Source organism: Neltuma alba, unplaced genomic scaffold (genome assembly GCF_004799145.2).
Source record: "Neltuma alba isolate B1F8T4 unplaced genomic scaffold, ASM479914v2 tig00004647_pilon, whole genome shotgun sequence".
Taxonomy (NCBI): Eukaryota; Viridiplantae; Streptophyta; class Magnoliopsida; order Fabales; family Fabaceae; genus Neltuma; species Neltuma alba.
The window spans coordinates 4,906-25,478 of record NW_021633800.1 but is presented as its reverse complement, the minus strand read 5'-3'; the positions used below and the strand labels follow the sequence as shown (position 1 = coordinate 25,478).

Sequence of the window (20,573 nt, the reverse complement as noted above, 5' to 3'; positions counted from 1 at the left end):
ATGAGTTTGAATAAAAAATTGAACTTTTTTTGGGTTGATGCAGGAATGATTCTTGAACTGAAAGATGAGTCAAGCGTGGGAATTATTTTATATCAAGTCCGAGGAAGATGATGAGGCAAGGGGTTGCAGCCGTTTGCTCTTCTGGTTTAGCAAGACTATGCATTTTGAGCCCATCAGCTCTGGGCCTCTGGCTGGTAGGCCTATAATTTATGTTTCTCTTGTTGTAAGCAATTTATTGTCATCAAATCTTTTAAATTTCAGCGGTAAGAGCTGCCGAAAGGGGTAGCTTGTGGCGGTTCATGTAGCTAGCCTAACAAGCGTGCATATAGACTTGTTGCTTTGGAATATATATGAACAAACCTAAGTATTACAAATCATTTGTTCGATGCTATTGTATGTTGATGTGAGTTCACATAAAAGAGTTTCCCTGACAATCAAATTGTCCGGAGATTCGAGTAATGAAAATACAAATTTTGATCTTTTCAGCAATCTCAATCAAATGAAGCACTTAAATTTTGAGTTTTACATCTTTTATCTAAATTATTACATTTTTGTTCTAATTTATCCGTTAAGAGATAGTTTTTATATGCATTATGTTCTTCGGAAACAAAATGTCAATTGAAGAACAAAGTTCAATACTAAACGCTCTAAATAAAATGTTAACGTATTTTGTGTTTGTTTATATACATACACACAGATATATATATATATATATATATGTATATGTATATATATTCAAATTTCAGCATACCTAATTGAGATAACTCAAATTAAAAAGTATTAAGTGGAATAAATAATTTTTTGATGCAAGAGTCAAAAGCATAATTATTTTTTCATCAGAAGGGCAATGAGAAATTTTATTCATTGCATTACATGATCCAATTTTGCTTGGGCAAGGGCCATCTTCGGACCACCTTGAATTTAGACAAAGTCAGATTTAAAAATGTCTTCGTGTAACACATAAATTATGATGCTACAAGAACTTAAAAGTCATCGTGTTATTTTTAAAATTACTATTACATTACAGTGCTTCTTAAATGTAACGCGCATTCTTCGTAATATTTCAAATTCTCACATGGATGACGCATATAAGCAAACTCGGGTCACAAACTAGTTTGCTCGTGAAAATTCTCTTTCGGACCCTAATCTCTCTTATTTTTATATTCTAAGAAAGATTAGTTTGTTGTGTTGATAAAGAATAATTCCAGTTTTGACGACGAGATCAGCGATGAGAAAGGTTGCAGAAACATTTCAGATATGCCTAACTTCTGCTACGTGTTCCTCTCTCCACGTCTCTTGTGCTATCTCTTTATTCATCAAAAGTGGGGAAAAGAATTAAGTTGCATAAATCCCACTATAAATGTTAAAGCTCACCAGGAGCAGAAAGAAATATATACATGTGGATCTATTCATCCTCCTACAAAAACGTCTTGCCGTCTGTGAATAGGCCAAAAATTTAAAGGAAAAAAAAAAAGAATAATAATGGAATTCTCAGTCATAAACAAGCCTCCCTAAAGAAATTTCTATCCTCTTTCTATACCTAAAAATACAATTCCCTATTCACTGGATTAAGCATGGATAATATGTTGTGTGAACCCAGCATATAGATGTAATTTCTTGGCCCCCACAATCAAAGAGAGAGTAAATTCTTTTTGCGTGTGACATCTTCTCAGTCACTTGGTCTAGATTACTTCAACAGGAAACCATTACGAACCAGAGAAATTCTACGAAAATCAAATCTTCTTTCAGTTCCCATCCACACTTCCAACAGGTGAAAGTTTCTCTGCCAGGTCTCCCAGTAAATCATGATATTCAATGAATGCCGCGTGCGACTGTACAGCATAGATAACCAGAGGCAGCAGGAGATTATTTTTTCTTATTAACAAAGTATTATTGTTCTGTTATCGTAATTCATGCTGAGAAATGGAAAAGTCATACCTGCAAGGTATTGCTGTATGCTTTCCACAACCGAACATCATGTCGGAATAGATCAAAAAGAACCTTGATTTTACCCCAACAAAAAAGAAATAATAAAATAAACGCAATGGTCGAGAAAGTTAATTACAGCCAAATGGCTGCTAAACCATGAATGATTCAAATATGTCAAGACCTATCCTCAGACTCAGATATAGAAACCTCTTCAACAGGGAAGGGGATAAAATTTATGAAAAACCTTTTTTTTTTCCGGTGAACTGAGAAACTCAGTTTTCATGGCATGCGAAAGATTGGCATATCCTTCTTCCATTTGTGCCTTAAAACATTTTTTTGATTCACTAAAATGCACAAGACATCTTTCTACAAAGTCCAGCTTAAAATGTTGTCATGCATTTTAATCCATCCAAATTTAGTCGTATCTGCTAACCATGTTGAATTTTGTCAAACAATTCCACCAATGCTATTTTTCCCAAATTGCTATGATACTAATGAAGTTGGTAATATATTGAACAACAAAGCAGATGTTGGGTTCATTTCATGTAAAATCTAAAGAATGCTGGGTCCATTGTTATTATTCCTTTGCAAAAAAGAAAAAGAATATATCCGATTTTCAGTCATTGACATCTGAAAAGTAGTCGCTCACAACAAATTTAGCCGTAGAATACTTTTTAAGTGGGAAAACTTAGAACATTAAGACAGCCAGGACTTAACCGATGCCAGAAGGTAATCTTGTCCAGCGGATGCTCAAACTAAGTTTAAAAAGGAGTTAGCCCCATTAACAAGAATTTTCATTTAGAATTCAAAAAAGTTTAAATTGCTATACTAAAGTCAAAATATCATGTCCTAAGAATCTTAGAAACCATTATCTAGCATCAAACATACCTCAGATCGGCGCAAGAGAGTCGCCAAGACAACTATCCATTCTTTGAACTTGACAGAACACATATGTGACAGAAGAAATTCTGCATCCAATCGGCTCTGTAATGTTCCCATTTGAAGCTGAGAACACAAGAGCGTGCAATAAGCAGGAGAAAAAAAGAGGGGGGGGGGGGACATTGCTGCAAATAATCTAGAGAACTTGGTGACAATTCAAGGCCTGCTTCGAATGTGATAAGGAAAGCATAAACAGCAACAAGCAGCCTTATTATTTTTTTCCATTAAATGGGGTCAACTATATGAATTACACAATGCTATTATGCTCCATTTGCAACCAATTCTAATATAGTATTCACCAAAGGACCTCAATTGATAACTCCCCCAGCTATCCTTCGTCTTTGTGTGTGTGTGTGTGTAACTTCCTTGATTGATAACTTTCCTGTGACATTTTAAGAAAAGTGGTACTTAAATTATTATTGATGCTTTATGAAACAAGGAAAGCATCGCTTTTCTTAAAATGTCATAAGAGATTTTAGAGTGCAACTGAGTGGATTTATTAATCCATAGTGACAAAGTTACCCAACAAACCCTTGCATTTTTTTCCAACTTCAGGCTACAACAAAGTTGGGCAACATCATCACAACTCATAAAGAGGGTATTGAAAAGAAGAAAGTAGCATCGCAAACAAACTTATTATTAAGCCGCTACAACTTAAAAGCAAACCTTTTGGCTTATTAGTTCAAGCCCTGATGCAAAATTCTCAAGCCGAGCACTCCCGTATCTTTCACGTTGAAGATACTCCTGCAATTGATTGCCATTAAACAGCTTAACCACTTTTAACCAAAAGAAAACAATCTGTCCGGAGGGAGAGATTGGAATAAAGGAACTAGCAATCTTCTTACCACTAAATCAAACTGAGTTCCTTTGACAAATGCAACAAGCTTTGAGAGCTCTTTCCCAGACATCAAGTAGCTAGCATGGCTTTCTAAAATATTCTTAACAGAGGTAACATGGGCACTCTGCTCCTTGAATGAGGAGCTGATTTTGGAACGAAAAAAAGCTTGTTAGGATGGTTGGTGCTAATGATATCCATGCTGTGAATAAAACAAAGGACATTCACTATGTGTACATCTACCTTTTATTCAATGACTGCCTTTGGTGACTAGAACCAAAAATAAAGTAACCCAAAAATCTAGGAGACAAAGAATCACTTGATGCATGATCGAATTCCCTGCCAGATCTCAGCAAGAACCTCACCTGATGACCCAAAACAAATAATTAAGGAAAAGGTATTGCTTCTTCTGTAAAGGACACGCTACTGATCAACCAAATAAATAAGTAATCCTAGTTTCAAAACTGTACCAGCTCCCCAGCAAGTTCGTACAAAGATTCATCAAGGGTAGCCTGCATATATTTTGCAATCCTCATCATTGATATGGCTTTAATTGATCAAACGTTAATGAAGATAAAATAAGCAAAACGGTTTAGCTCAAACCTGTAATAACCTTAAAGCACAATACTGACTAATAGCAGGGCCTTCAAGTTTAGCAATCACCTGTTATATTTAAGATGGAATAAATTGATCATTTATTCTAAAGATCAGGATTCCCTCTTCTGAAGAGAAGGACTTAGACATTAAAAGAAAAAAGATATATTAAAAAAGAAGAAACAAATAAGCCATAACGTTTCCACAGGTTAAGCATAAAAATTAAAAATAATATACATAGATATAGACACACAATAAGAAAAAGGTACTCATGCTTACGAGTATGTAGCAAGCAGCAGTGCGGTACCATCTTCGTTGAAAGCATTCCTCAAACAGTCTATTAGAAACGAAGGGGGAAAAAATGATTTATACAATTAAAATACAACAATAAAACAAGCCCTATAGTTTACACTTTACACTAAGAACTAAGATAAAACACAGGTAACTTCATTTAGGAGAAGCAACCCCAAAAAAAAAAAAAAAATCATGGGGGAGTTAATATATTCCTTTACATTTTGCCATAATAAGATTTTATTCAAGATAGCAGAGATGTGTCATTCTAAATAGCTGCACAGCTAAACCGTTGTTGTTTTATAAATTAGAAGTGCGATCATTGTCAGACTTGCTTTCCCCAGTCTATTCATAGTGCTAAACCACTTGCTTTCTGTTAAGTGTTCTATTCCCATTAAAAAAAAGTGTTCTGGTGTAGAGAGAGAGAGAGCCTGACGTGTTGGAAAACTACGTGACAGGTGCCATGGGAAAAGAATCCAGCAGAAATCCACAAGATATTGTCCACGAGATATTTGCAGAAGAACAGTTCTTTAATTGAGTATAAATTTAGATAATAGTAAACAACTAGAGATCATCAAGTCTACCCTTTTCTTACAAGACAGGGTATAATGAACTTCTTAAGTACAATTTTAAACATTAGTTACAATTAAAATTGAAGGTAGATAAAGAAAGAATGAGGAAAATAGATGCTTGAAGGACATACTCGGCTGATTTACCAGCAGCAGCAAACAAATCTGCCCAATGACGACCATCGGTTTTTCTTGCAACACTTACAACAACATCAAGGTACTCTGGAAAGCTTCTGATCAAATCACAGGTCTTCTCCAGAAGAGAGCGTTTAGCAGGTTTAGACACAGCGATCTGGTTCTTATTTACATTTTGCCTGCAGTGATTCAATTGGAGAGTAACCAGACAAGACAAAATAAATTGAAGGGGGGGGAAAATGTTCCATGAAGAAACAAGGACCTGGAAAACCTGAAACCCTCGTTTTAGCATAACGAGATTGAAAGTACCTGGATATATCTGCCTCGAATACTGTGAAAAGAAGCCACTCAAGACAATGTGAAAAATGAGGCTTCTCTGCTGATAGTTCTGCAAGTCTTAAAGCTTCCTCAATTTTGTCCCTCTAGCAGCCGCAGAAATAATAAGAAAAGAATTACACGAGATCTTTTATTTTTTAATACAAGAATCAAGAATGGGATCAAAGAACACCAGAAAAAAGGAAAAGAAAAAAAAGCACATTAAAAACATCGGAGTATAACCATATTACAGTACTATGGCCCCAAATCTCTCTAAATCGGCGTTAACCTACAAAAGTAATCATTTAATCCACAGAAAGGACCCAAAGGGAGTTCCGTAAAGGAGCAATTTAGTAGGTCGTGCATCTTCAATATACATCTTTCATGGACCCAAATGATAGTTTAAATTTAAGAAATTTAATACCTGAAGAAGGTGCCGAAGTAGGCAGTGCAATATTGTTTGTGCCTGAGGAGTGGGTTCAAAACATGGAAACTCTGTGCTTGCTGAAAATGACATTCTCTGAGAAACACCAACAACCACACCAACATTTGGAAGAAGTCCCAGAGGGTATACTTCACGATCAAACTCCAATTCCGGGTCCAACTGAAAAATTCAATGAGTTCTAACTCAGCAACTAAACTGAATCTAGAAATAAACTCCAGCAAAGTTGCATCAGAGCCTAAAATACCATTTTTAGAAGCCTTTGCATGTCTACCAGCTAAAATATACAGATGATAATGTCTTTTTCAAACACTAAAAAGAAACAATGAGAAGCAAGAAGAGAAAATATAATTTTGGTTAACGCAATCTACTACGTATAAACAGTCAGTGCAATAATCTATACACAGACCTGCACGAAATCCTCCTGTTTATACGGATCCGCACCTGGAGATGGATACCAGACCTGTAAAAATGAATAAGCACGAATAAAATATTCAGACAAGTAAAACGGAAATAAACCAGAGGTTAAACCAAAAATTGGCATTAAACCGAGTAAAATAGAATGACATATATACCGAACACAAGAAAGTTCTCGTATGACCAAAAATTGACAGTTAATTACCTGCATGCCTCGGTGACCATAATCTAACCATGAAACTTCCTCTATTAAATTTGTTTTATCCTCTGAATGGCCACAAGTAACCCAAAATAATTCAACCGAATCAGTAAGCTTTCTCTCACGTCCATCATCCAAATCAAGAAGTGAAAGCTCCCCATTTGCTCTCAATATCAAACACCTAAAAGAAATCATTTTCAGGAGGAATGTAACATGAAAAGTGAACAGCCTTCATCCCACTTTCTTAGTTACCTTTGGCTAAAGGAATCAAATTAATTTAGGTTATATTGAAAAAAGAAAAGGAAAAAAAATATTTTCTCCTGGCCTTCAGAATAAAGATAAAAACAGCTAACTGCAGGAAGGCACATAATTCTTATGCCTAGTCCACAGCAGCAGTTGAAGTAGATAAACTTTTGTATATTTAGTTTGGCATAAGAAAAGGGTTATATAGGATACTGAGGCGTTATATTTAATGAATTTTCTAATGGTGACATTTTAATTGGACCATATAAATTAAATGAGGTAAAATTGATCAGGACAAAAAGAATATAAGCTGTTCGCAGGGCATACCTTGCTGGTTCTCTTGCTAATGAATCCGACATTGATGAAACATCATTGTTTGACACAGACTCTGTAGAGCATTGATCGGGAATAAAGCGCATTGCTGCGGGGTGGCTCTTGGCAGTCATGATAGAAAGTTCTCGTACTGTAGAAAGCTGTTCGCCATGTTATAACTTAAAAATGTATGGTAAACAATGTTCACTGATGAAATTTCAAATACAAATCAAAACAAGTTTCAACGTCCCAAAGAAGAGTGTCATTCACAAAAAGAATAGAGAATAAAAACAACAAAAGTAGGCATTTACCTGTAAATCTGGATTGCCTGAAGGTGTCAACTCACCAATTAATTTTACATGCAATATGTGGACGTCAAAAGGTTTATACGTAACCAGTATATAATCTTGATAGACATCCATCACCATTGGTTTAGCAAGAAGTGACTTTCGACAGAGTAATGAACTTTGATCAAGGTGATATCTTGGGTAAAAGAGCAATTCATACCTGAAACATTGGAAAAAAGAAAAAACGGTGCCTTGATCTTTAAAACCACTAGGAGAAGAGAAAAATGGTTCCATGTATTGCAATATGCTTCAGAAGAAGTTACAGAAATCAGCTTTCACAAGAGCTGTACTAAGGTGACATAAATGAGGGAAAAAATGGAGAGCCATCAAAATTGAGGCTTCACAAGAGTATGCACTGCTATATATTAATTGGCTGCAAAGAATCTATATCTGACATAACAAACTTGTAAGAATCAACTACATGCAGCATTTAGATACAGCAAAGTATCTCACGTGTTGGAAGAATCAATATAGTTGCAGACGACAACAATCTTCCCCAGCCATAACAAACCTTTGCATTGAATCTTTTGTTCCTGGGTAACATCACCAAAAACTCGCCACCTTCTTAATCGTATATCATACAATATCAAACCATGGAGACCAGCAACAGCTAAGTACATTCCATCATTGCTAGCTGCAACATGCTGAACGGGCCAGTTTTGGGAGATATAGGAAACCTGCACGTTTTCAAACTTTGTCAGAGGTGTTCATTAAGTGAAGACATAGAGCAAAGCACAAACATTTTCATAACCAAACACAATTGGAATTTGGACCCAAAAGAAAAAAACACATAACTGGAAGATTAAGATGCAGCATTTTGAGCTCATCAGTCTCTTCTGATTGCACAATAAGTAACCGGTCTTCCCCATAGATTACTTGCCGGATGTAATTGGTGCCTGAAACACCTCTGCTAAGACAGCATTTGCCAAAAGAGAATGAGAGAACTCTCTCTGAAGATTCCTCCTCAACAGCATAAAGTCTATAACCATATTCATCCCACTGCAAAAGTGACGTGCCACCCATCAATGGTTCATGTTTAGATTCCTGGTTTGGCTTAGCCATTGGAGAAGATACAGAACTTAAACCTATTTGTCGAATTGTAGACATCAAACGACATCCAGAAACAGACCAAACAGCAAGTCCCCTTAATTTCCACCCAACTGCAAAAGCAGAGTTATCAGGTGTCCAAGCAATGCAATTAACAGAACCAGTGTCATCCATTGAGTATCTGCAAAAGAGTCAGACCCATCATACTTCATGACATAGAGCCAAAACCATCTAAATTGGCAAAATGCATGAAACGCAATCTAGTGATATTATGAAAATATGGAAAAGTGATTATTGCAATAATATTTTTATCTACTCAGCTATATAAGTTTTATCGCACTGAATATGGTCAGAACAAATTACAATGTACTGTTCTTCAATTTAATGATGATAGAACAAAAATAACAAATTAAGCAAATGGCAGTACGAGGATTGAAGAACATCATATGGTAACAAAAAATTAAAGTAGAGGAAGCATGTGAGGAGCAAACTGAATGAGAAATAATGTTATTTAAAATGTGTACATATAGCTTACCCCCAGTCATACAAAGAGACCGTGCGTATGAGTGATGCAGATTCACCAAGATCATATAATTCAACTGTTCCTCTCCTGGTACCAACAGCAAGGATTTGCTGCTCTGGAGCTATTGAAGCACATACAGCATCACCACAAGCCAACCTCTTTTCTGATTTAATGGACTCAACCTGCTTTAAACCTTTCTTACTTACAGAACATGAGACAAGTTGCCCATCAGAATATAAGACAAAAAGCAACCTCAGTGGAAGACAAAGCTCCAGCTGGACAATTGCAGACTTTGTAGGGCCATTGTTGTTGGACATAAGAACCCTGGGATGACCTTTAGGAGAAAGGCCATTGCCTAGAGTAAGTGGTACCTGAGAATCTTCAATGACTTGAGGATGTGGATCAAATTCAAAAGCCCCACCAAACTGTTCAGGAGAACATGGAACGATGATAATGATGTCTAACATCAAAAGCAAAAAATTACAGAAAAATCTGTTGAACATTTGCACTCTCTGAATGCCTGAAGAAATGTGTAAAATTGAAATGGATGGCGCAAATTGCTGAATTTGATATATCCAAATTACCTCTCCCTTCCAAGATATACTGTACAAAGTTCCATCAGAAAGTCCAAGCAGCATGTGTTTGTTATCACTCACAATATTGCTCCTGGCAAAAAGGTCATAGAAGGAAAAGTCTGAAGCGAACACTGAGAATGGCTTCACATTTTTAGCCATATAGAACAAAGTAAAACGCAAGACCTGACATTTTCCAGGAAGCATTCGGAAATGGTCGTACATTGGAAGTTTTAAATAAAAAAGGTGGTAGGATCCATGTAACACAATCGTCACAATAGATAGACTCAGAAGATGGGAGATAGACATAGTTACTCCAACAGGCCTTTTCACATAATCATGGGAATGTAAACTTTCTAAAGTTGTTTTAAACATGTAACTTATTTAGTCCAGTTCTACTACTCAGCAAAATTCCATGCTATTCTACCATCTGTATTTCCAACTTATAACTTAATAGTGAAAACCGAGCCTAAAACAAATATGTTAATCAAGCTCCTTCAAAAAAGCGAAATCTAAGGTGCAGCTAGTTTCAATAATAATGAAGGTATTCTAGTAGCCAAAGGGAGAAGCAAAGTTAATGTCAATCATGGAAAAAGTAGCATAAACAATTTATACAATGCCTATTATATCTCTATTGCTATTATTCAACAATGCATATTTCTTTTAATAAGAGATTGTCATTTCCATTCACGTCTTTGTTCCTTTCCCTTTCAGTACCTAACATTCTGCGTTAATTACATAAGACAAAATCTTAGTATCAATATGACCACCTCCCTGTTCAGATATCATGCTAGTGAAATTTTTGTTCAATTTTCTTAACTCATACAGATAAAGAAAATCATAAAATAAAACCTAGACAGTGACACCTACAGTGTTAAATCCTTCACTGCAAAGGGCAATTGTTCACTCAGAAGAAGAGATATCGTAGCAAGGCGCAAAGCTGAGGGCTGCTTCCCTCCAATATGCATTCTTTTTTCTGAGATTTGTGCCTTGAAAATGTGAAGAAAGAAAGACGATGTCTGCAGATAACGTCATAAGAAAATACAGAAGCATTAGGGCATCTACATCATAAGATCACTCCTAAGCAATCAAAGACTAACAGGAACAGAAATATGAATCCATCAACGGAATAGTTTATAAGTCAGAACACAATATAGTACTTTGTGATATAAATTATTAGTAGCGTGAACAATATAAGAACAGGAGATGAAAGTAAACATAGAATCTCACCAAAAACAATCTTTAAATATGAATGAACTTATATTCCAGACAAGTTGCCTATTCTGAATTACAAGCAACAAGTCTCATGGCTCTTCTTTCATCTAAGAACAACGTTGTCCTCAATAAGCACAAAATTTCGTACGCCAGCTTGGCAATATTGACATTTTGATTTAACATGCATATGTTCCACATTGATACGCTAGATCCCACAAAGATAAACTACGGATTATTCCAAATAGCACGCTAAACGATGTATATTAAACATGTGACGAAGAAACTCGAACTGCCTTACATAGATATTCAACAAACGAATGAAAGGAAACTTACGATAATGGCTATTAATTTTGCATCAGGGCTCCACACTGCCTGCAAATTTTCTCCTTCCCTTTGCAATGAATCTGAATCTCTCTTGTACTTGGCCAGTCTCACTTTATTCTGAAGCCGACACAAAAACCACAATACAGTCAAACCTAGAATCCATTCTCTGGGTCCATTAAAATTCAGTTTTCTTTTCTTTTAATGCAAGAAAATGGAGCACACGAATTCATAACAAAACGACTGCTTCACATGAAGTACACGCACACGTACCTGGGAAGCACTCCATAGCTCGAAGTGAGTGGGGGATACGACGAGTAATTGATGATTAATGACCCTGAGGTATATAATCTTCTGGATTGAGGGGCAGAGTCCCTGTTCAAGCGGAATGACCTGAGGCCATCCATATGCCATATACATCTTGTTGTCCTGTGTTAGTTCTTAGATTTGCTTCAGATGAATGAAAATTATCATAGATCTGAAAACTGGAAAAATTGACTAAGAAATGTAAAGGAGATCACAAGCATTTCCTGGTGAAAACTGATGCCCCTGCTTCAGCTTGATCCACAATTGAGAAGAACGAAGGAGAATTACGATGGTGGCGAGGGAAAGTGGAAATAAAAACTAATTTTCGTACCAAAAATAAAAACAAGGAAGCAATTTTCACATAAATATTACAATAAGAGAGGAACCCCCTCGAAGATTATCATTTATAAATATGAAAGTATCTGGACACGACTATACATCAATTTTTCGCCATGGAGCGAGGTCAAGAAATGCAATGCAAGCTGGGAAACAACGGACCGAGATGAACGGACTTATGTGATGGAATTAAAGCCTCCTACTTTGTTAAGACTAATTTCTTCACCCCAAAAAATTTACATATATCACACATATTAATCTTATACTCCTTCGGTCCTAAATATAAAACCCTTATAATAAGATTCTTATACTGTTATAAGGGTTTTATACTGGTATAAAGATTTTATATTTAGGGCCGAAGGAGTATAATGATTTTTTTTTTGTCAACAATCTTATACTCTTTCGACGCAACGTAGATTGAATTATTAATTTAATTTTAATCTTAAATACAAAATCTATTTATCATACTCTTCTAGTTCTAAATATAATACCTTTATACTAGTGTGTATAAGGGTCTTATATTTAGGATCGGAGGAGTATTTGTTAATTTTTTTTAAATTATTCCTATTGATACTCTATCAACAATAATTAAACAGGAAAGGAGTAAAGAATATTAAGAAAGATAATTATAATATTTTAAAAATAATATGTCATATTTTTTATAATTATCTAATTTATTTAACTAATCAAATTAGTTAAATACATCCTACATTATCAATCAAAGGAGTATAAAGGCAACCTAATGTAATTTTTTTATGTTGTTCGTGAAAAATAAATCCGAGTATAGATGTCTTAAAATACAGTATTTGACAATGGTATAGCTACGTTAAAAAAAAAAAAGCCCATATTTGATCTCTTGTTTATAATTATTGTTCCTGTAAATTTAAATTTCAGAGCTGAATTTTTTTGTCGGAGTGCATTATTATCTCTGAATATGCATTTTTTTAAATTGTTATGGGAGCTTGAATTTTTTTTTTTTTTTTTGCAATGATTATACAGTATGATGAGTTGATGACTAGGGCTCAAATAATCATATATTATGTGATGATGCAAGAGGTAATTAAAAGTGATATTTTAAAAGAGCACATGGCATACTTAACGAGCCTCTTTTTTCCCAAACAATAAGTTGTATCGTGATGCTAGTTTTAGTTTTAGTTTTTTTCCATACAAAGTATCATTTGTAATAATGCAGAGATGGAAACATTTAAGCCTATTTAAAAGAATTTGACCCTTTAAAAAAAAAAAAAGATAGATAACGGTTTTTTATTTTTTTCCCCAAAAATATCCTTGAGAATGAAATGCCACATTCCCAACATTAGACCTCCTAACGTCCAAAATAAAATAATAATAATAATGATAATGATAACGTTTTTATATAATGGACAATGAACTTTGAGTCAAAAAAAAAAAAGACTTGTTAACGTCATCACTTATCGGGCTTGCATCGTCTCTCTCTCTCTCTCGGTTGCTACTGCATATTTGGGCCGAGTCAACGAAATGAGTTAAAAGATGGACTTACTTGGTCAGCCCAAATTTTATTGTAAGATGGGCCCAGAAAAAAGTCCCACCTGAATTAGACCAAGGATTTGTTTTCTTTAGGGGACCAAACCGCGGCTGGGGACCCATGAAGAATAAGCTATTCATCTGGGCCTAATAAAGTCATTTTCAGACGAATTTGGAACAAAACATCATCACACGAATTAAAATTTTTTTTATGATACATTAAAAGTTCAAAAGAGAAGTGCTCACATTTAGTGCCTGACAGTACCCTCTAATAAGAAGATATTTATACTTTAGCAAAAAAAAAAATTGAAAAGGAAAATGATTGTAACCATATTTTTGTAGTTACCACCAAAGTTTAAAGACTCTGGCACAGTCGAGACAATAATTTAAACTTTTTAACAGCGCAAATATAGTAATGTAAGAAACATCTATTTTCAATATATATATCATTATTCATAGTTGCTCTAATGTTCAATTACTCTTCCGATCTTAAATATAAGATTCTTATACTAGTGTATATAGGGGTCTTATATTTGGAACCAGAGGAGTATTTTATTTTGGCACACTAGTGCAGCATAAACAAACTACGTTAAAATCACATGCCATAGCCTGACACATTGTCCATTATGATTTTGAATTACTCCTCCGGTTCTTAATATAGGACCCAATTCTTGAGTTGGTTTTTTGTCTTATATATAAGACCCATTTCTCATATTTATCAATTTTCTCTAAATTACCCCTATAGATATTCTCTCAACCATAATCAAGTAGAAGAGGAAAATAGGATATTAAGAAAGATGATTATGGTGTTTTAGAAAAAATGTGTCACTTTTCTTATAATTAACTAACTTATTTAACTTTTTTAATCTAATCAAATTAGTTAAATGAATCTTATATTAAGGATCAAAGGAGTATTTGAAAAATTATTTTCCGCCACTATTTATTTTTGATGTGTGTATATATGTAAGGGCATAACAACGTGTGAGGGTGTCCCGTACGGCATGTACAGTGCAGAAAAGTGGAAGGCCACACAGCATGTGGGATCGTGGCTTTAATCAATGCCACATTTGTTGTTTCCTCAACAAATTTATATCTGATTTCCTAACTATATTGTTTTTATGCATATATTGTAATTTATAGATTAATATCTAATGAATATCCAAAATCATATACACGACAGCCTCCTTAGTGCAACAACTACGTCACTAATTTAGACATATTAAAAATAATAATTAAGTTAATCATTTATAATAAATGTATGTTGGTTTTTCTATGTCTTTTTTATCATGTGCGTTGTAACTATCCTTAATAAAAAACTGCTTACTATGTGTAATCAATGAGGATAATCAGAAAAAAAATTATAAATTCAGAAGATGAAATGGATCAGTATCTTATATTTAGGATCAAAGTAAACCGTTTATATAGCACTTCTGTATACACACACTTAATTAGTATTTACTCTCCTATAACATTGATCTCCATCACCTCTTTAATGTGATAAGTGACCCTATTATATATTATGACCACAAAGCATTAATAGGAGTAATTTGTCTGGGTTGCTTTAACATATTAAAGGAGCGCAAACCGAAAACTAAACCTAACCAACCTAACAGCACCGAGAAGAAAGGGTTCTAATTTGATGGAGCTAGCTGGTGGTGTTGTCCTTCACCATTAAAGCGGGCACCCCCCACCCCCAAAAAAAGACCTAATTACTTACTCTCACATCATAGACTGTACCGCCCTTTATTTATGCTTTTGGATTGAATGGGTGTGAAAAACAGAAGCATGTCAACGTCATCACGAAGCTGATGGATCACGTTAAAAGAAGAAGAAGAAGAAGATCATTATATATTGAAACAAGGGGGAAAAATAATGGAAGGAGAGAGATGGAGGGTGATATGAGGACCACTAGGAAAAGAAGGCAGGGTTGATGAGGGTTTAGAAGATCCAAATGAAGAGTCAAAGAAGAAGATAAGATGATAGAATGGAGCATGTGGGTGTGCATGCTTGGGAGGATGTAATATGAGGGGACAAGGATCAACATTTTGGCCATTCCTTTCCTTTCAATATCATCCATCGCCTCCGTTTCACATCTATGTATGTAGTATGTACAATTAACTGCATATATCTGTGTATGTATATATCTTCTCTGCATTACAATTCCCTATAAAATATTACTCTTTTGGTCTTTAATATAATATCCATTTAACTAATTTGATTAGATTAAAAAAGTCAGGTAAGTTAGTTAATTATAAGAAATGTGACAAGTTTTTAAAATTCCCTATAAAATGTTACATATCTTTCAAGTGAGAGATTTTTAAAAAAATCTAAATCATTTTGTGCATATGCGACAATTGGTTGATCATATATCCCTGGCTATAATAATGCATAGCCACCGTGGTAGGTAATTATGTACAAATAATGAAGATCTTCAGAAAAGTATTATCGCCATGATCATCAGTTTCGCCCAACTTTATTGACATTTTAGTGATAATGTTTCAAAGGATGCATATTTTAGTCTTGACTTAGAATTAAAGAAATATCATTAGATTCTTATGTTATATATATATGGGATTCTTCTCAGTAATTATGCGTCAAATGCATAAACTATATGAGAAAAAAATGATATGGAAAAAGGATCGATTAAAGAGTGCGTGTGATATGATTTTAAATCACGAAGTTTTCATCAGTATGATTAAGCACAATAATATGAGGGCGGGATTTGGTGAATGGGTTGCCACCAAGAAGAAATTGTGTGATTCACGCTTGATGAAGATATTAGAAAGACGACTAACAGAGTTGATTTTAACACAAAGAATTAGTTTCTTACAGTATGACAAATTAATGTTTGATTTTTTGGAAAAAGAAAATATGTTCATGTGTAATACCCGACATAACCGCAAACAGGATTTTATATTTAGCATTTTAAAATATTTTTTCAATATGACATCTAGTATCATAAAATAATTTCTAGTAATATCTTACCCTTAAAATTTTTTTTTTTTGGGTAACAGTGAGCATCCTAAATTTAAGATATACCGAATATTACTCCTCCGGTCTTTAATATAAGACCCATTTAACTAATTTGATTAGATTAAGGAAGTTAGGTAAGTTAGTTAATTATAAGAAAAGTGACACATTTTTTCTAAAACACCATAATCATCTTTCTTAATACCTTCTCTCTCTCTTCTACTTGATTATGATTGATGGAGTATCTATAAGGGTAGTTTAGAGAAAATTAATAAATATGAGAAATGGGTCTTACATTTAGGACCAAAACCAACTCAAAAATTGGGTCTTATATTAAGGACCGGAGGAGCACTGAAAACTAATTTAAAATATTCGATGCATCAATAATCATTTTAGAATAGTGGATACTATCAAAAAATACTATAAGATGCTATGTGTACCAAAAATTAGTTTATAATAGATACTGAATGCTACTGAACGAATATTTCAAAGTGTTGAATGTTATTTATACCTCAATTAAGTTGCATTAATTCGAATGTATCCATGAGTATATAACTAATTAAAAAGGACCACAAACTTAACATCTCCTTATAGATTTTAGATCCTTTATTTATTTTTTGGTTCATACAGATTCTACTTCTTCTCATATACAGAGTACACTCGAAAAATCTTTGGTGAGTTGAAATGTCTAAAAAACGACTACATCAAACTCACCACACACACACATCTCACAAATAGGGGAATTTCGGTACCACTAGGCCATATAATCATCGGCGCATGCAATGGCAAACCAGCCACTACTTTTTCATCTACGAAACTACGCACGCATTAATAAGTACACACATATGTGCTATTATCTCCGGTCTTAATTATAATATTTTTGTTTGTAAACTATAAACGAAGTCTTATAATTAGGACCAGAGGTAGCATATATTAATGTAGACATCTAATCTTAACCATTGGTGGCCTTGCCCCTGCCGCGTAGCATAGCTGCTGTGGTGGCAGATTTTATTTTTTTATTAAGTTCCACTTAATATATATTTTTCGTATTCTGCCCTATAAATTATTGAAAGACGATGACACTTGATAGCAACTCAAATGATTGTATGTATTATATGTTAGTGGAAATGTTCATGTAAATTTAATGATGATACATACATATATATTATATAATAATGTGCATTATATTATACTCGGATTTAATGCGTGCTCCAGATTTTTTTTCATCTTCCACTTAAGCTTTTTATATATGATTAATGATTTATTGTAAATAGATGTGGAATCAACATAATTAATTTTTTGCAGTATATGCCCATTTGCTTGTATAGCTTATGCATTAGTGCAAAATTTGTGTTATCAAATGATTTAGCATCTATTAAAATATCACGCAAAGCAAAAAATTTGGGTCCGCGACGTAAAGTTTGGTTATATACTCCTCTGGTCCTTAATATAGGACCGAATTTTTGAATTGTTTTGGTCCTAAATACAGAACCCATTTCTCATATTTATCAATTCTCTCTGAATTACCCCTATGGATACTCCCTCAACCATAATCAAGTAGAAGAAGGAGATGGGGTATTAAGAAAGATGATTATGGTGTTTTAGGAAAAATATGTCACTTTTCTTATAATTAACTAACTTATCTAACTTCCTTAATATAATCAAATTAGTTAAATGGGTCTTATATTAAGGACCGGAGGAGTATTTCTTCCACTTAAATTGTTTATATGATTTATTATTATGAACTGATGAAATTATAATATTTATTAATATTCCATTTGATTGTATGTATTACATGTTATATATATATATATATATATATATAAAAGAAAATGAAAATGCGACGAGCTAGCTTGTTAAGGTTTAATAATATTATATATGCACCCCCGTGTGTGTACAAATTTGTATATAATGAAGTAATGATGTGCACCTCTAGGTTCCATTAATGAGCGATGGTCATAAATTGCCTACACATGTGTATAGAGTGCATAGACAAATGTAATTATAAGGTGGATATAGTTGGTTTAGATTATTTAAAATTCAATTATTATTATTTTTAAAAGTACTTTGACAAAAAGAGAGCAAAATGTTTAGTGATAATTAAATAATATTGAATCATGCAAATGCGGAGGATGTTAGTAAAGAGGGGGTCCATGGTAAGAAAAAGGCATAATGAAATGCCAGTTGGGGAGGGTTCTCAGCACCGACTGCCCACATTTCTTGTCTCTCCTTTTCGCTTCTCTCTTTGTCCTCTCCATCCCCACCTTCCCATCCCTCTCTCTCCCCTTCTTCTTCCTAAACACAAATCAAACTATATATATACATATATATATATATATATCATCACTCTCTTTTTTAGGGTTACATCTCTCATAATAAATACCCATATATGTACATTGTCCCACCTTCTTTCTTTCTCCTCATCTATCTGTTTTCTTCTCATATATTAACTCTTCTCTCATACTATATACCCATATCTGCTATACATATAATTTCATCCACGTACGCAAGAATTATTGATCAGCTCTTCCTTATATATTTCTGCCGCATATATATTCTGTTTCCTCTATTTATATACTCCTCCGGTCCTTAATATAAGACCTATTTAACTAATTTGATTAGATTAAGGAAGTTAGATAAGTTGGTTAATTATAAAAAAAGTGACACATTTTTCCTAAAACACCATAATCATCTTTCTTAATACCTCATCTTACTCTTCTACTTAATTATCGTTGAGAAAGTATCTGTAGGGGTAATTTAGAGAAAATTGATAAATATGAGAAATGAATCTTATATTTAGGACTAAAACCAACTCAAGAATTAAGTCCTATATTAAGGACCGGAGGAGTATGTTGTGTTTAATAATTAATGAATAGATATGGAACATGGCATGGCGTTTCAGGTGGGGCAGGTCCCACCTTGTTGCGGTGGACCCCTCTTTCCCCACTCTTTTTCTTTCTCTCTGCTTTTATTTTCAACCCCACCTTGCCTTATCTTATTATGGCTGTTGCTGCTGCTGTCATTTAATAATGATTGCCTGCATTTAATTAATAGAAACTTTCATTTCATTTCTTACATTTTCTAGTATTGAACAATTGATTCAGTGTTCGCGCGTTCCTGTCAATTTGAGGCATCCCTTTATGACCTGCAGGCTTCGTTGCTTGTCCCGATATGTAATGGACAATGTACCTAACCAGCCCAGAGAGGCACCATCTCCATTCACTGCACCGCTAATCTCCGATTTTTGGGTGCGTGCCAAAAGTGAAACAAAGTGACAGCCTCCGTGGATAATGGTTTCTGGTTCAGGTGTTTGAATCGTCACCAATAGTTCTAGGTCTTATTAGCTTTCCAGACTGATCATCTTCTTATTTAAGCTGTCCACAATGGTTCTAGCCTTCTAGCTAGGTACCCTCTAGCTCTGGAATGCTCTGGTTTTTTCTTGTCCCAATTAGTGGAGCAAATACTAACAGTTTATATAATGCTAGTTCTAGTACTAATTATAAAATCTCGTTTATATTCTATAAATAAGATCTTATAATTAGGATCAGAGCTGAAGTAGTAATAATTATGCTAATAAATTTGTAATTCAGTAACATAAAAGCTCTCTAATAAGTAGAAACTCACTAGTTCAATTTGGCAAATAACCTAATATCTTTAAAACCTGATTTTTTACTTACAGAAAAACTTTCATACTGGGCTATACAAATAACCTAAATCGATTCAGTTTGTTATTTGGTCTTGTGTCTCTAGCGGATGAAAAGAGATGGATGAGGGAGGGGGGAGATAGACATATATATATATATATATATATATATGTTGTGTGTGCTCATTACATCTAAATTGTTCAAATTTGATATGAGTACATTTTAGTTTTTAGTCCCCCCCCAAGTTTAAAAAATTATTAAAAAAATACTCTTCTGATTCTTAATATAAGACATATTTAACTAATTTGATTAAATTAAAGAAGTTAGGTATGCTGATTAATTATAAAAAATATAACATATTTTTTCTAAAACACTATAATCATCTTTCTTAATACCCTTCCTCTATCTTTTAATTGATTATGGTTGAGGAAGTATTCATAGGGGTAATTTAAGAAAAATTGATAAATATAAAAAGTATGTCTTATATTTTAAGACCAAAATCAACTCAACAATTAAGTTTTAAGAAGTAACAATTAATGACCAATGCCGATTGATAGAATAAGCTTTGT

General features: G+C 33.9%; 1 protein-coding gene across 2 annotated transcripts; it reads right to left on the bottom strand.

Annotated features, from left to right (window-relative positions):
• Positions 1-1,323: 1,323 nt before the first annotated feature.
• Positions 1,324-11,687, bottom strand: LOC114745384 (RAB6A-GEF complex partner protein 1). 2 transcript variants are annotated; one of them, XR_003740202.1, is made up of 23 exons: positions 11,519-11,687; positions 11,258-11,365; positions 10,580-10,728; positions 9,722-9,803; positions 9,150-9,562; positions 8,363-8,795; positions 8,021-8,244; positions 7,532-7,727; positions 7,236-7,381; positions 6,672-6,846; positions 6,459-6,512; positions 6,032-6,211; positions 5,602-5,714; positions 5,292-5,471; positions 4,577-4,634; positions 4,307-4,366; positions 4,174-4,215; positions 3,947-4,068; positions 3,714-3,849; positions 3,535-3,612; positions 2,818-2,993; positions 1,939-2,001; positions 1,324-1,832 (listed from the first exon to the last, which is right to left on the bottom strand). XR_003740202.1 is itself a non-coding variant. In XM_028933536.1 (23 exons), exons 1-23 carry the CDS (start codon positions 11,663-11,665, stop codon positions 1,746-1,748), a joined length of 3,363 nt encoding a protein of 1,120 aa, XP_028789369.1. In that variant the 5' UTR covers positions 11,666-11,686; the 3' UTR covers positions 1,324-1,745. The 2 variants fall into 2 exon arrangements, 1 of the variants encoding a protein (XP_028789369.1); XM_028933536.1 differs by having other exon boundaries at positions 2,818-2,934; positions 11,519-11,686.
• Between the last annotated feature and the right edge of the window lie 8,886 nt (positions 11,688-20,573).

Bases quoted from the DNA above. Each gene is read 5' to 3' on its own strand.
- LOC114745384 (XM_028933536.1), bottom strand. From the start codon at position 11,665: ATGTATATGGCATATGGATGGCCTCAGGTCATTCCGCTTGAACAGGGA. The intron at 6,513-6,671 runs GTAATTAACTGT...TCATTTTTACAG, and splicing joins ATGGTCACCGAGGCATGCAG to GTCTGGTATCCATCTCCAGG. The intron at 2,002-2,817 runs GTATGTTTGATG...GGTAAAATCAAG, and splicing joins CTCTCTTGCGCCGATCTGAG to GTTCTTTTTGATCTATTCCG.